This window comes from Agelaius phoeniceus, chromosome 7 (assembly GCF_051311805.1).
Source record: "Agelaius phoeniceus isolate bAgePho1 chromosome 7, bAgePho1.hap1, whole genome shotgun sequence".
Lineage (NCBI taxonomy): Eukaryota > Metazoa > Chordata > Aves > Passeriformes > Icteridae > Agelaius > Agelaius phoeniceus.
The window spans coordinates 50885442-50899325 of record NC_135271.1 but is presented as its reverse complement, the minus strand read 5'-3'; the positions used below and the strand labels follow the sequence as shown (position 1 = coordinate 50899325).

At 40.6% G+C, this 13884-nt stretch overlaps 1 protein-coding gene across 7 annotated transcripts in view; it reads right to left on the bottom strand.

Annotated features, from left to right (window-relative positions):
• TANC1 (tetratricopeptide repeat, ankyrin repeat and coiled-coil containing 1) overlaps window positions 1–13884 on the bottom strand; it is a 74097-nt gene that overhangs the window by 4453 nt on the left and 55760 nt on the right. For all 7 annotated transcript variants that reach the window (XM_077181836.1, XM_077181833.1, XM_077181832.1 and 4 more), the window contains 13 exons: window positions 13480–13711; window positions 12303–12469; window positions 10458–11065; window positions 8977–9085; window positions 8641–8763; window positions 7578–7814; window positions 6776–6961; window positions 4807–4885; window positions 3318–3451; window positions 2451–2574; window positions 2163–2338; window positions 1037–1169; window positions 127–218 (listed from right to left, as the gene is read on the bottom strand). In XM_077181836.1, the coding sequence (XP_077037951.1) occupies window positions 127–218; window positions 1037–1169; window positions 2163–2338; window positions 2451–2574; window positions 3318–3451; window positions 4807–4885; window positions 6776–6961; window positions 7578–7814; window positions 8641–8763; window positions 8977–9085; window positions 10458–11065; window positions 12303–12469; window positions 13480–13711 (2400 nt within the window). The remainder of the gene's footprint in view (window positions 1–126; window positions 219–1036; window positions 1170–2162; window positions 2339–2450; window positions 2575–3317; window positions 3452–4806; window positions 4886–6775; window positions 6962–7577; window positions 7815–8640; window positions 8764–8976; window positions 9086–10457; window positions 11066–12302; window positions 12470–13479; window positions 13712–13884) is intronic.

Here is a 13884-nt window from a genome sequence, read left to right as displayed (position 1 = left end):
CTCTGTTTTAAACAGAGTTGTAATATGTTAGATTATATAACTGAAAAGGAGGCATAAAGGCATTCAGTCTACCTTCAGGCAGAAGTCCAATGTTCTGCTGCCAGAAAAAAAGAAAAATCCACCTACTTTATAGAGTGTATTTCCTTCTTCCATCAGTTTCTGCAGAAGAATCAGGAGAATATCGGGTTTGGAGGTGGCCATTGCCCACGCTGCATTTCCTGCAAGTTAAATTTTAAGGGTCTCTGACAAAAGGGAAGAAAGTGTGTTCCTGCTGTCTACCACAGCAGAAAGCCTGGTCCTACTTCAGTATATATTCCACCTACATGGAACCAATATTACTATTATCATCATAATTAGGGTGCACGCATTTAAAATGCATCTCTGGCACCACCTGGACAGCAGCCAGGTATTAAATGGTCTGATACATTTCACCGCTGTGAAGGAATGTATAGAAGTCACAATTAAATTCAGGCCTAAGTAAGAATCTGTATTTGATCACACTTACTACCCAAATAATATGAAATAGTGATTCAAATGTACTAAATATTCAGTAATTATCACATACACAACCGCATCATGTACTTGCCTACTAGCAATACATAACTTACATTTCTTTGGCCTACCCTTTGCAAAAATACACAGTTCTATAGTTTATTAGAAGAGTGTTATTTAAAAGTAAAGCTTCCTAATCTAAATCATTAATAGTGCCACAATTATGTATCAGTAGTAGCACAATCACCATTTTCTTGTCTTAAGGCAATATATTAAGGCAGACTAATCATGTACAGTAACTCCTCCAGACCTCACCATCAGCACACATCAAAGAAGGAGCAGAATATAAGTCCTTGCATTTCCTAATTTCTAAAGTGAGTCTTGTGTGTCTGCCTTTAAAGGAGATTGTTTATCTTAGGCGGGCATCTGCAAACCAGACAGCCTGCAAAAATCTGGCGTTTTATTTCATCTACTTCACAGAAATAACTAATTCTGGCAGAGCAGAACCCAGTTGTTTGTCACGGTGCAGGGCAGTTTCACTAACCCAGCTTGGCTCCCTTTCTCAGCAGCATGACCACAACTGAGGTATTGCGGCAGCCAATCGCTCTGTCCAGTGGCCTCATGCCACTGTGGTCCACGTGCTCAATCATTGCTCCTTTCTCCACCAAATACTGCACCTGGGAGAAGAAATGAAACATGCTTTGTAACATGGCTCTTGGTACGAAAGGCAGACCAAGGAAATATTTAAGGTACCATGTAATCTTCTTTGAAACACACTGAGCATATGCTGCTGAGTACAGTACAGCCATCTAAAACCCACCAAAGGCACCACAGCACAGGCAGGCTGGAGGGAAGCAGCAGCTCTTTCCCATAACCATTACTTGCTCAAGTGCCACCAGCAGTGATCTTGTAAGGGAAGAGGCACCAAGAGTCCTGCCCATGGACAAGCCCCATGACCCACAGCCATGGGCCTGCACAAGGACCTCTCTACTGGCATTGTCCCTGTCCCAGCCTGGCCAGTAGCTGAGCACAGACCTACTGAAGGGTCTAGGCAGGGAAATGGGAGTTGGCACCACTCCAGGACAATGACCTACAGCAAATCCAGGGACAGGAAGGAGCCTGGACACCCCTCATTCTCCAGCAGAGCCTCCAGTACCCAGTGTCATGGGCAAAAACACAGTGTCTGAAAACTACCAAAGCCACTATCACTTACAATTTCAAGTTAATTCAGACAAAGCTGAATGGGACAACATGCTACAGTGAGTTACATGCCACAGCAGCAGCTGAAACAGACCTTGGGTATGCAAGCTGCAGAAACACAGGTGTGAGTGAGTGTGAGAACAGCGTGTGCTGTTCTGTCTAGTTCCACAGTGCACACAGACCTGACTGTGCCCTTCCTCTTCTTACACCTCTTCTTGGGGTATTTCGTCTACAAAGGCATCAACTGATCAGGACCCTGAGAAGGGACCTCTGTGGGTTTGCAGCATAATTCTGAGCTTCTACCTATCTAGAAAATGCTTTCCTGAGCAAACATTTTCACTGCAGTCAAGATGAGAGCAGTGTAATCCTCTTGGCTACTTCCCCAAATTTCCTATTTTGGTAGGCAATATTTTTTATAAATCCTAAATTTTGGTAACTTTTTCTTGAATGTTATGTTTTGTTATACTTACAATATCAGCATCCCCATAAAAAGCTGCCAAGTCTAGGGGTGTTCTTCCATTTTTGTCAGTCTGATCAGTGGCTGCACCTTTCTCTACTAAATACTGAACTACTTCCTTGTGGCCTTTCAGACATGCCCAGCTCAGAGCTGTCAGTCCTTCCTTGTCCAGAGATGAAACAGTTGCACCTGTAAAATAATATGAACTTTGTTATGAAGATTCTCTGTTTAAATAGAAAAATTCCTGAACTCACCCAGATGCAATCCCTGGTGCAGCTGTAATCTGCTATTTATTTTCTACCTTCAGAAAGGAGAAATTCCACAGTGCTCAGATGTCCTTCACAAGAAGCCACCATCAGTGGTGTCCGGCCTTGCTTATCACTTAAATTCACATCAGCCCCATGTTCCACTAGAAGTTTAGCGATCTGAAACAGAAAATACCAATTTAAAAATACATTCCTTACACCAGAGGGGGTTTAGATTGGATATTAGGAGAATTTCTTAGAAAGTGCTGTCCAGCCCTGGCACAGGGGCAGGGGTGGAATTCCCACCTGCCTCATCCCGGAAGGGATTTAAAAGCCACGTGGGTGTAACACTTCAGGACATGGGTTACTGGTGGCCTTGGCAGGCCTGGGGAGCAACTGGCCTCGATGGTCTTGGAGGGCTTTTCCAATCTTACCAACTCTATGATTTTATTAAATTGGCAGATTGAGATTTCGGCTATAATATCATGAACTTTTAACAAGAGGACTAAGGTGTATTTATGGCAACCACTGAGAAGTTCTATGTAGCTCAAGCCCTGACTGCAGTTCAAGGCCTTCTCCTCACAGGAGAGGCCAGCATGAGGAAGGCTTCTGAATCCAAGGTTCTCTCTTCTGCACAGCAGCAGTACAAAAGGTCTGAAATCACCTCAGATCTTGGTCTAGGAAATAAAATATTTTAAACTCACATTTATTTTTCAGGTATATTATAACTAAGACTGTTGTGGCGCCAACGTGCTTTTTAAGTTATTTCCAGGGATACAAAGGGTTTGGAAGTGAAGCTTCTGAGCACATGCCTCTGAAGCAGATGCGAACATGTATCAGAAAATTGACACCAATTATTTTCAAAACTAGAGATGGGAGGAATGAGGGACCGCCTCCCACAGGACCCCCGGAGCAGTGCAGACCTGCCAGTGGCCCTGCCGGACAGCGCAGAGGAGCGGGGGCACGCCTCTCCTGCTGGCCCTGGTCACGGCCGCTCCGTGCCCGAGCAGTAACTGGCACACTTCCAGCTTTCCTCTTCCTGCAGCAGCTGTCAGCGCTAGAGAAAGCATTTGCATCAACATCAGCTCTTGGCTTATTTGGCCTTTGGACACATGCACAATATGTGAGTATTACTGAATCCCCATTCTTTCAGCTTTTCACTGGGACATTTAGTGAAAGCTGAAAAGAACAAAAAAAGAAAATACTTTCCCCACCATAATTTTTCCACCTCTTTTATTTTGTTCATATTGTGTTTTAAACAGAACTTGCAATTTAAATTTTGTTGTTTGTATTGAAGCCTCACCAGTCATGCCAACAAGTATTAAAAGATGAGTTAACATGTGACTTATGCGAGAATCAGGAAAGGACTTACTCCTCCAGCTTCTAAAGCCTAGTAACTTCCATTTTCTTCTAAGAAGTGATTTTATCATTTTCAAACACAGTCAAATAGAATTTTTTTTTAAATTCCAATGAATGCTGAAAGTAAAGGAAATTACAAACACTAGAGGAAGAAGTAATTTTTTCTTTTTTAGCACTTATCTTACCCATTCCCTCCTCAGTTGATGAAACTGCACTGTGTAACAGTTATAACAACTGTTTAGAGCTGAACAACTGGAAAGTAACTGTTATGGATACCAATATTACAAGCAAAAGAGTTGAGTCTTGTTCAAAAATCCCCCTTTTAGGGAGTTCACTTCCTCAGTGAGTGAAGATTCCCAATGTATTATGCAAGGATTTCAATAAAAAAATACTGACAGGAAAATACTGAAGAACAGAATTAATTTAGAAACAGATATATGGCTTTTGGAATTCGCTGGATTTGCAACAAGGGTTTTGTACACGTGTAGGAACAAAGCACATCTGCTTCTCTAGGATGTGAGAGGCCACTGACCATCATCCCAGTGCTGCTCCCTCACCCTCGGCTGTTTCCATGGGATGGAGATGCCGCTCACAAGGCACACCAGGGAACTGCAGTGCAGGCATTACAGTCTGCCTTACAAACGACATCTGGCCTTTCCCAGATGCCCAAAGGCATCTCTGCTTCCACTGCCTAATCAGAACAAATGAGGCTATGGCCCAGCATTTCCTGAAAGCTAATGATATTTAAACAAAGGTTCTCAGACAGAGAATCCCATAAAATTCCACACTAAAACCTAAGCACTGTATTTCCACAATTTTCCATTTAGTTAAAAAGTCAGTAATTTACAGTAATTTTAATATAAAATAGTCCTTCAATACTTGAGATGCATAGATTCAGTAAATTAAAACCATACTTATAAACTGCATTTTATTATTAAATCTGGTATTTTCCATTATTTTTATTATGGAGAATTAAATTTTAAAAGTAAGATTAACAACTCTTTATTCCTAAATTAGCAATGCTAATTATGAAACACACAAGAAGGGAAATACCTGTTTCTCCCCATAAGGCATCAGTGTCATTGATGTCCATGTCATGGTCTTTTTCAACTGTCAAGATGTAATGAACCACCTGCCAAAATCATTGAGCAGAGATGGGCTGAGCCACAAGAGCATCAGTTGTCACTCACATGACACAAGGGAGAAAAAGATGTAAAACAAGTGAGAGTGCTTCTCTCTCAATGCATATAATCAATAGAAAAGAAAATCAGTATTACTCAAAACAAATTCAGTAGGACTTTAGAATGACTTTTAAGACAAGTGAATGTTATTGAAAACAATTTAAAAAAAGCCCAGTGCTCTTCTGTGAATTTGTTGTTTGGCATGACTATGATTTAATTAGTTCCCATGTGACCTATATAGAACAGAATAATCAAAATAAACAATGGCAAAAATAAAGCCTCCTAGTTCAGTGAGGAAACTCCAGATCATCTAAAACAAGAGAGCAAAAATGAGAATATTTGCATACATTTTGTAAAATGGTGATACCTAGGTTTTTCCTTCCACATTGCTTATAGCTTACCTGTTCTTCTAAATTTCTTCCCAGAATAGTGTAAGCACATATCAATAAATGGTAATTTTTAAAGCTGAAAAAAGCTTTAAATAAAGTTTTGCTGTGTTTCTACAATATTAAGGATATCTGTGTTTTGAAACCACCTGCTAAAAGATCATTAAATGAAAACTTTTACTTATGACTGTTTTAAATAGATTTTCTAATGGGGCACATGGTCACTGAGGCTGCAGTCAACAGGTGAGGGAGAAGAATCATACTAACAAAGTCTGGGATGCTACAGGAAAAAACAAAGGCAGGAAAGGAGAAAGGATCTGTGTGTTTTCAGGCTGTCTGAAAACTGTTGTATACAATGTATGGAAAATCCTAGGATTCAAAATGCTAGGACATAATTTATTAAAATTCATGAAACACACAGATCTTCTTTTCAGCTAAGAATACAGCTTCTTAATGTCTTAAAAATAGAGAAAGATGGACATTTTTCAGGTATGTATTTATGATTAATGTGATCTCTTTTGTTGATATTCAGGAGTTGACTGCTTTAATTTAATCAGTGGACAGCAAACAAGAACTTTCATGGGAGTAAAGGAATGATCTATTCATCCAAGTTAACCATAGCTCAGAATACTCAAGTTTATATTGTACGACAGCAATGGCTTATATACCATATAATAAATTAACTGCACACAGATATTTCTATATTTGGATCATCTAAACAACTTCAAAGATCAGACTCTTTATCTTATAGAAACTTAAAACTAGATTTAAAAGAAGTAAATATTGACACAGCTTTATTGAAGATTTTGTTTCCATTTTGGCACTCACTTACTACATAACTAAGTCCTCTTGCACAGTTGATCTTCATTCATATCTTTACTTACCCATTACTCTTCTATCAAGTAACAGTTTACAGTTTATTTTCCCAATGAACAGAAGACATACTTGTATTACCTAAATATCTAAAGCATTTTTAGTACTTCTTATGTGTTTATTTTTAACACATACATTTATTTTTAGTGTTCCTTCCCAAATTTCTGTCTAAAGTGACACTGAGCTGAAGTCTGTAAGTTGGCATGTGCATCAGGCTAAAAACTGAAGCCTGTGTGATTGCATGCAATGAAAAATTGGAAGAAAAATATCAACCTGAAGTAGAAACATACTTGGGTGGATCAGTGATACAGAAAGTCATCACCACCACTAGAGATTCAGGACTACATCCAAGGACAGGGAGGACAAAATAGACAGAAAATTACATATAAACAAATCCTGAAGCAAACTGAATTACCAGATACTCAGCTAGAGCATTTAAACCAGCTGCTAATATATACTACAATAAATATCAGAAGTGTCAACAATTCTTTCCAAGCCTCTTTTAAAAATAGCTGCAAGCACTGTTGTACAGTTCTGAAAATGTCAAACAGCAGATCTGGAGGACCTGCATTTCCAACCCACCTGGCAGTGCCCCATGCTGGCAGCCGCTGTGAGAGCTTGCTGCAGTGCCTGGCGCTTCCTCAGTGAATCCTGTTCTTGGGAGGGAGCCACCCAGACCAGGCTGAGCAAGAACTCAAGGATTCCACAGTGCCCTCTCAGTGCACTGTGCACCAAAGCACACTGGCCCTTCTTGTCTGCAAGGTCAGCCTGAAGGGGAGAAAAGGGAACATCTGAGGTTAAAAGATGCAATGAAGGGCTGTGGAGAGGAGATGCTTCAGGGCACTATGAGAGAGCAGCTCTCACTCCTGACTTCCAGGACAAGGGGGAACATCTGGGGAATTACAGGCCCAACAGCCTCACCTGAGCAGCTGGGAAGCTGATGAAAAACTAATCCCAGAGAGCACTGCCAAACACAGGAAGGACAAGGTGAGCAGGACCAGCCAGCATGGGCTTGCCAAGGGGAGATTGTGCTTAGCCTGCTGGACAGCCAGCGGCTCTGAGGGGACCAAAGGGTGGGTAAGGAGAGCAGGGGCTGCCCTTGACCTCGACTTTAGAGGGCCCCAACACTCTCTTGGTAACAGTCACTGACAAGCTGATGACAACAGGTCGTGAAAGTGCACAGTGAGGGGCACCCAAAACCGGCTGAACAGCTCTGCCAGAGGGTTGTGACCAGCGGCACGTGCACAATGCTTCACGGAAGTCTGGACTCACCCCATGGGCCTATGCTCGATAATTATACACTGAAGTAATCAATAACAGCTTTTTTGGGCCTTTGTATGACTCTTCTGGCTGCAGGCTTGGCAATCTTTGTGCACCAGCTTACCTTTGCACCTTTTCTGCACAGCAGTGACACGATGTTCATGTGACCTGCAGCAGCTGCGTAACTAAGGGCTGTCATCCCGTTTTCAGAAGTTCCATCAATAGCAGCTCCAAACTCGAGTAAAAGAGTGACCACTTCTTCATGTCCAAGGTGTGACTGAACACACAGCACTGGAGCATTATTCAGTACTTCAGTTCTGTAATTCACATTTGCTCCTGCCAAAATCAGCAGCCGACTCACCTAAAATTTAATTTAAACAAAACAATGTTTTCCTCAGATTTGTCTGAATTTGATATCTTGATCAGGTACTCATTTGTTACACCCTAATTTTGATGCAGATTTTATTGGCAGACATCAACTTTAACACACATATAGGAATACACCAGTTTAAAATCTTCTCTTAGTAAATATATTATTGTATTATTGAGCACTGCACTCCCAAGAGAAGACCTGTCTCTCCCCTGAAACTCTCTACCTGTCATCACAATTGCATGTGTGACTTGTTGCTACTCTGCAACTACCTCCATTAAGAGAACCAGATTGGATAAAAAGAAAATCTCAAAAAAAATGGCGAGAGTATGCACATGTGTGTTTATGTACACACAAATTTCCAGTTAAAAGCCTTAGCAGTTGGCTCAAATTCCAACTGACTGACTTGGATTTTGCTATCCATCATCTGGGGATTCAAATAACAGTGTAAAGTTGTGGAATTTAAATCCCATCCTCTCACAGTATTTTCCCCTTTTACAACTGACACTTTCCCACAGAAGCAAAGAGCACTGAGCTCTGCCCAGCAAGGCCATGTGGAACATCTGATCCCAGAAATGCAGCCACACACCTACCTGTGCTACAGTGCACAGCCACAGAAGAAAAAAGTAAAAACCCTTCTTTCCATCAAGGAAAACTGATTTGAACTTAAGCAACAGCTTACAAAAGTACATGAAAGCTTGTCACAAAAGAGTTCAGCTCCAGGTGCTTTTCTGCTGAAGGGTTACACTGACTTCAGCATTCCCCTGCCCAGTGCCAGACAAAGCTCTGGCTGTACAGCCCTGCTGATTGTTCTTACCTTCACGTTGGGTGTGTAGATGTTTCTTAGAGAAGCCAGGGCTGTAGACAGTCCATCAGTACTATAACCAATCCACAAGGCTTGGAGATGACTGGAAGAAATTCCGGTCCTTTTACTGAGACCCTAACAGAAATGATATAACAGGAAATCTCTCTGTAGAATTAGAAATCCTATTTTAATCTACAACTCAGTATCAAAAGAAATAAAATCTGGATTGATAGCACTACCAAATATTTTGCATAAGCTCCCAACAAATTATTCAAGCAAGTCAGAGGAGAACCTCTATGATGTGTTCGCATGAATAGATCATAAAGCCTACTAAGCTGCAAGCTTTACCTTGAAAATATGAGCTTTAAGTATATGATGGCCAAGTTCCATGGTTTGTTGGCGGTTTAACTTTCCCTCCTGTCGAGAAAACATGAAAGCCAGCAGAGCATGTCCATTCCTAATAAAAGGGATTAAGAGAGAACCACTTTTATAATTGTATTTCAGTAAATACACATCTTTATGCCTGTTATAAGAGTTCAACTTTGTCAGACTACTGAAACATACCATCACATCTAAACAAAATTCTTTCCATAACAAAATAATGCAAAATGAAAAATGACAAATTTTGAAGATGAAACATTCCTGGTATTTATTTCTGTGCTGTCCCCTCACAGGGGGCCTGTGTCAGCTGTGAAGTGGTTTACATACTGCTCCCTTTTGCATTCTCAGAGCCAGGAACTGCAGGCGTGTCAGAAAGAAGCCAATCCTTTTAGAAGAGCAAGATCGGAATGCTAGTGAAATTTGAGTGAAAACATGTATTTAGTAATTCTGCACCTATGTTAGTGGTGGTCAGTGTTCTAGGAAACAGTGAGAGCAGCACAACCCTGAGAAAAGAAGGTTATCATATACTGTTTGTTAATCAGACTATACACTGGAACTGGGCAATTAGCCGTATGCTAGCTGGACTCTTCATCTGAAGGGGCGAGTTGTGGGAAGTGACTTCTCACCCCACCTTCAGACATTTCTGAGCAGAACTTTCCACCATCAGAAGCTTTACCTGGGCCCAGGCAGCTCCCACTGCTGCTGGGGCAAGAACTAGGAGTTCCCAGTGTGGTGAGACCAGGGGTCCACAAGGCTGCAAGCCCCTAGTCCCACCTACAGAACTGGTTCTGTTACAGCCACTTGAAAGCTCAGACAAGTCTTGGGCTGGTAATAATTTTAAATGTCAGCATTATTTATTCTTTTGTAAAACAGAAAAGCTGTAAACCCCAAGAAACATGAAAAAAAAAAAGGGAGCCAACTGTGAGAACATGACGAACAGTAACAGCTGCTGTCTCCAACTCAACCACCTCTGGCTCTCAAAGTTACAGAACAAACTAGAACAATGCCAGCAGGATATAATTACAGCACAAAACGTCTCATTATTTGTACATTTTAAAAAGCACAAATGATCTGTTCCTTCTATTCCTGCATTCTACATTACATAGACAAGGTGCTCCTGCACAGGATTCTAAACAATTTTGCTGTGTTAATAACAATATAGCACTCTAATTTCTCCATGAAGGTAGCAAAGTCAGATGCAAACTTCTGACTTCCATAGAGTCAATTATGCATTGTAAACTTTGAATCTTAAGTAACATTACCTCTAAATATACAAAAGATTTCATTCTGGAAAACATTAGGTGTGCTTGTATTTTAACATCACTCTTTCCTCTCACCAATTGTTGTAATCAAATATAAAATATAAATAGAAAATATAAATATAAAATATAAATATAAAAAACCTAGTTTTGGTTATTTGAACATGAATTACTGCAGTTTTAATTTACCTTGGCTCACATAAGAAGTCAGTAATTTCACCTTCTGCTCTCCAGACAAGCCATTCCCTGAAGGAAGGATGGCAGAACATGCGTGTTTTGTCACGTCTTTTGATCAGAAAACATGAAAGGGCTTCCATCCTCTGGCTGAAGTCTTCCCACTGTTGTTCACTGTTTATTTGTCCTGCATTAATAGCCTGGAAAATCTGGTCATCTGTCATGGGATGCAGGGATGCCAATGCCACATTCAATATGGGCTGAGCTCGCTCAAAAGCAGAGTTTGTCATGAACTTCATATTGCACTGCAGTAAGTACAGCTCTGACAGAGACACAGGAACAACCTTGTAGCTTGCACTTTTGATTACTAAATGACCTTTTTGGAAAAGATCCAGAGTGAGTTTCAAATAGAGATAAGATCCCAGGCTTCTCATGATCAGGTGGTTACTCACTTTCCCAATTGTAGCTGCATCAGCTTTTCCATTTAAAGACATGTTGTTTATAATTTCCTGACTGTTATTAATTCTGTACTGAATATAAGCATTCAAATCATCATGAATTCCTTTGTTCTCTGGAAAATTATCCAAGGATATTGCAATAAATGGCAGTGAACTTATCACTTCCTGTGAGGGAGAGAGGGGGGGAAAAATAGAAAAAAAAAAAAGCAAACCAAAGACATTAGAGTATTCCAGCACTGACAACTCAACGATGCATCTCTGCTACATTTCCCTTCTGTAGTGAGTACCAGCTTAAAAAGGAATTCAGTAACCCTGAGATGGTTTTGCAAATATTGCCTCCTCATAAGAGGTAGAACAGTATTTTTACATTTTATCATTTTTCATTGGAAGGTCTCAAATATTTCAGTGACCAAACTCAACAATTGAAAGGGATGAGAAATGACCACTTCAAAGTCAAGGAAATGGAAAACAGTTACCAGACCCTAAGACAGGCCAGGGAAAGGGGGAGGCAAAAGGAATGCTCTATTAGGCAGGAATGTTGTATTGAGAAGTATCACAAATGACAAGAGAGAAAAGACTCCCCTTATCATTTCACCTTCCAGTAACAACGTACCAGAAAGGTGCTGTGCACACATCCCCAGCCCCTTGTGCCTGAAGGTACAAGTACCAAGCACAACACAGACATTTCAGCAGGTTCACCTGAACACACTTTCATGCTTCTGTTCCACAGAATACTTTTATGTTTATGTAAATGAAGATCCAAAACACCTTTATTTAAAAGAAACACTTCTGCAACTTCTAACTGAAACCAGAAACTTCTTACATAGAGTCATATACTACAAAAGTTTAGCCAACATCTCCCGACCTTCACAACACAAAAAGGAACTATTCCACATTATGTAATTCAATGGATTTCAAAAAGCTGCACTTTCAGACTAGTGAGATGTTTTAAGCAAAGACACACTTCTCCAGTCTCCAGAGAGGGAATAGTCTCTGCTACAGAAATCCCTTTTTAAACCCAAAAATTTAGTTGAGAAATAAACTCTTCAGCCAGTTAAACACTGAGTGCTTAGTGGTAAGAAAGCAGAGAAGAAATAAACTCTTGGAGACTGTACTGAAGCACAGCTGCACCTTAACACTGCACTCCTGAAGTACAAGGGAACAGACTCAAGTTTCTTCATTTCTTACATTAGCAACTCTACTGACAGCTGCAATAAAGTGATTCACAATGGAAAAGGCCTCCAATATTGTATCTGTTCACTGCAAATAAACATGTAACAAAGGAAGGAAGGAAAAAAATCTAAGAGACTTTGAGTTCCTCTAAACCCAGTATTTTTCATAATAATGCAGCTGTGATCATTTGGTCTTTGAGAGTAAGAAAAGCATTAAAAGGTGTTTTTACCTGGAAATTAGTTCTTACAGTCACAATGAGCTTCAGCCAGGGAGGAAACTTATAGATTATACTTGTGATAAATGAAGAAATTGTGTCACCATAATCAGGTTTATGAAATTCAGCATCATTTAAACCATCTACCAAAATTATGTAGTCTTCCTCAGGAATTTTCTGCTCTGAAATTTGAGAATAAAAAAGGAAAGGATAAAAACACATTCTCCCTTAAAGCGACACACCTTTATCCTCAAATTTCATATGTCAAGAAACAAAAATGTATCTTTATGCACACCAGTATACATCTTACGGCATTTAAGCATTATTTACAAGATTAAAACAGCATTAGAAGACTAAAAACAGTTTAACAGGAATGATATACTCTGTTCATATGTAGGCAAAGCCGCCATTGTGCCACAGATCAGGTATGTGCTCAAGCTGGCATCTGCTGGGAAGCAGCTGTTTTCAAGGGGAGTTTGCTAGGGCTTTATAAAATACAAAAATCACGTTGCTACATGCTTTCTTTTACACACCATACTGGAGGGAACGCTGCAGCTGCGGCAGGGGAGGGTTAGGGTGGATATCAGGAAAGGCTCTTCCCTCAGAGGGTGCTGGGCACGGCCCAGGCTCCCAGGGAACGGTCACATTCCCAAAGCTGCTGGAGCTCCGGGACCGTTGGGACACCACTCCCAGGGATGCCCACGGTGGGATTGCTGGGGTGTCTGTCCAGGGACAGGAGCTGGATTGATGATCCTGCTGGGTCTTTTTCAGCTTAGGATATTCTGTGATTGTTGGAGAACTGCCACATCCATTTTAAAAGCAAGCAAAACCTACATCCACTTTGCAGATCTTTAGGCCCAGAAAACTAAAGTATGTGACAAAACTAAAATGCATCTTAAAACAAAATCCTTTAATGTGAATTTGCCAGCTTTAACTCCAAACTAATAGCTGCCTCCCTGTTTTCTAGCAAAAAAAGTAAATATAAAGTTTCTATGACCTTTAATATGTTTCACAGAATTTTAATTTAAACACGAATCACCTGTTTAAAACCCATCTATTATTGTTACAAACAACTAGCACAATTAAGGAATACCTTTGTCCACGAATGTTCTGCTTTATTTATTTTTAATAATTTTCTCTAATACTTATGCAGTTTAGATTTCATTTCCAAGTCACTTCCTGCTTAACGTACCTCTCCTGAGGTTTGAAAGTGGTTCCAACACTCCCCTTTTAAAAGCTGCTGCTGGATCCTGGACACAAGACCTCAGGCTCAGCATGCTCTGCAGGTGAGGCTCTCTGATGAGGAGGTCTCTGTATGCTGTTAACTGATGTGAGCGGCAAAGCAAAGCTGCCACGCTGTGCACGAACTCGGGGACGAGGCACGTGTACGTGTTATCAGCCTGGCAGTAATGATAAGCAACGACCTGCAGAATCACATAGTAAAAAGCATTACTCTGTCAGAATTTTGGCTGGTTACTAGTTAGCGCAGTTATGATAAAGTGTTTTTAAACTTCTCTCTCAACTACAAAATCCTTTTCAGTGTTAAGATCCCACGCTGTAACAGTCTCTGACAGTCTGGGTCAAACACAGGGAGGAA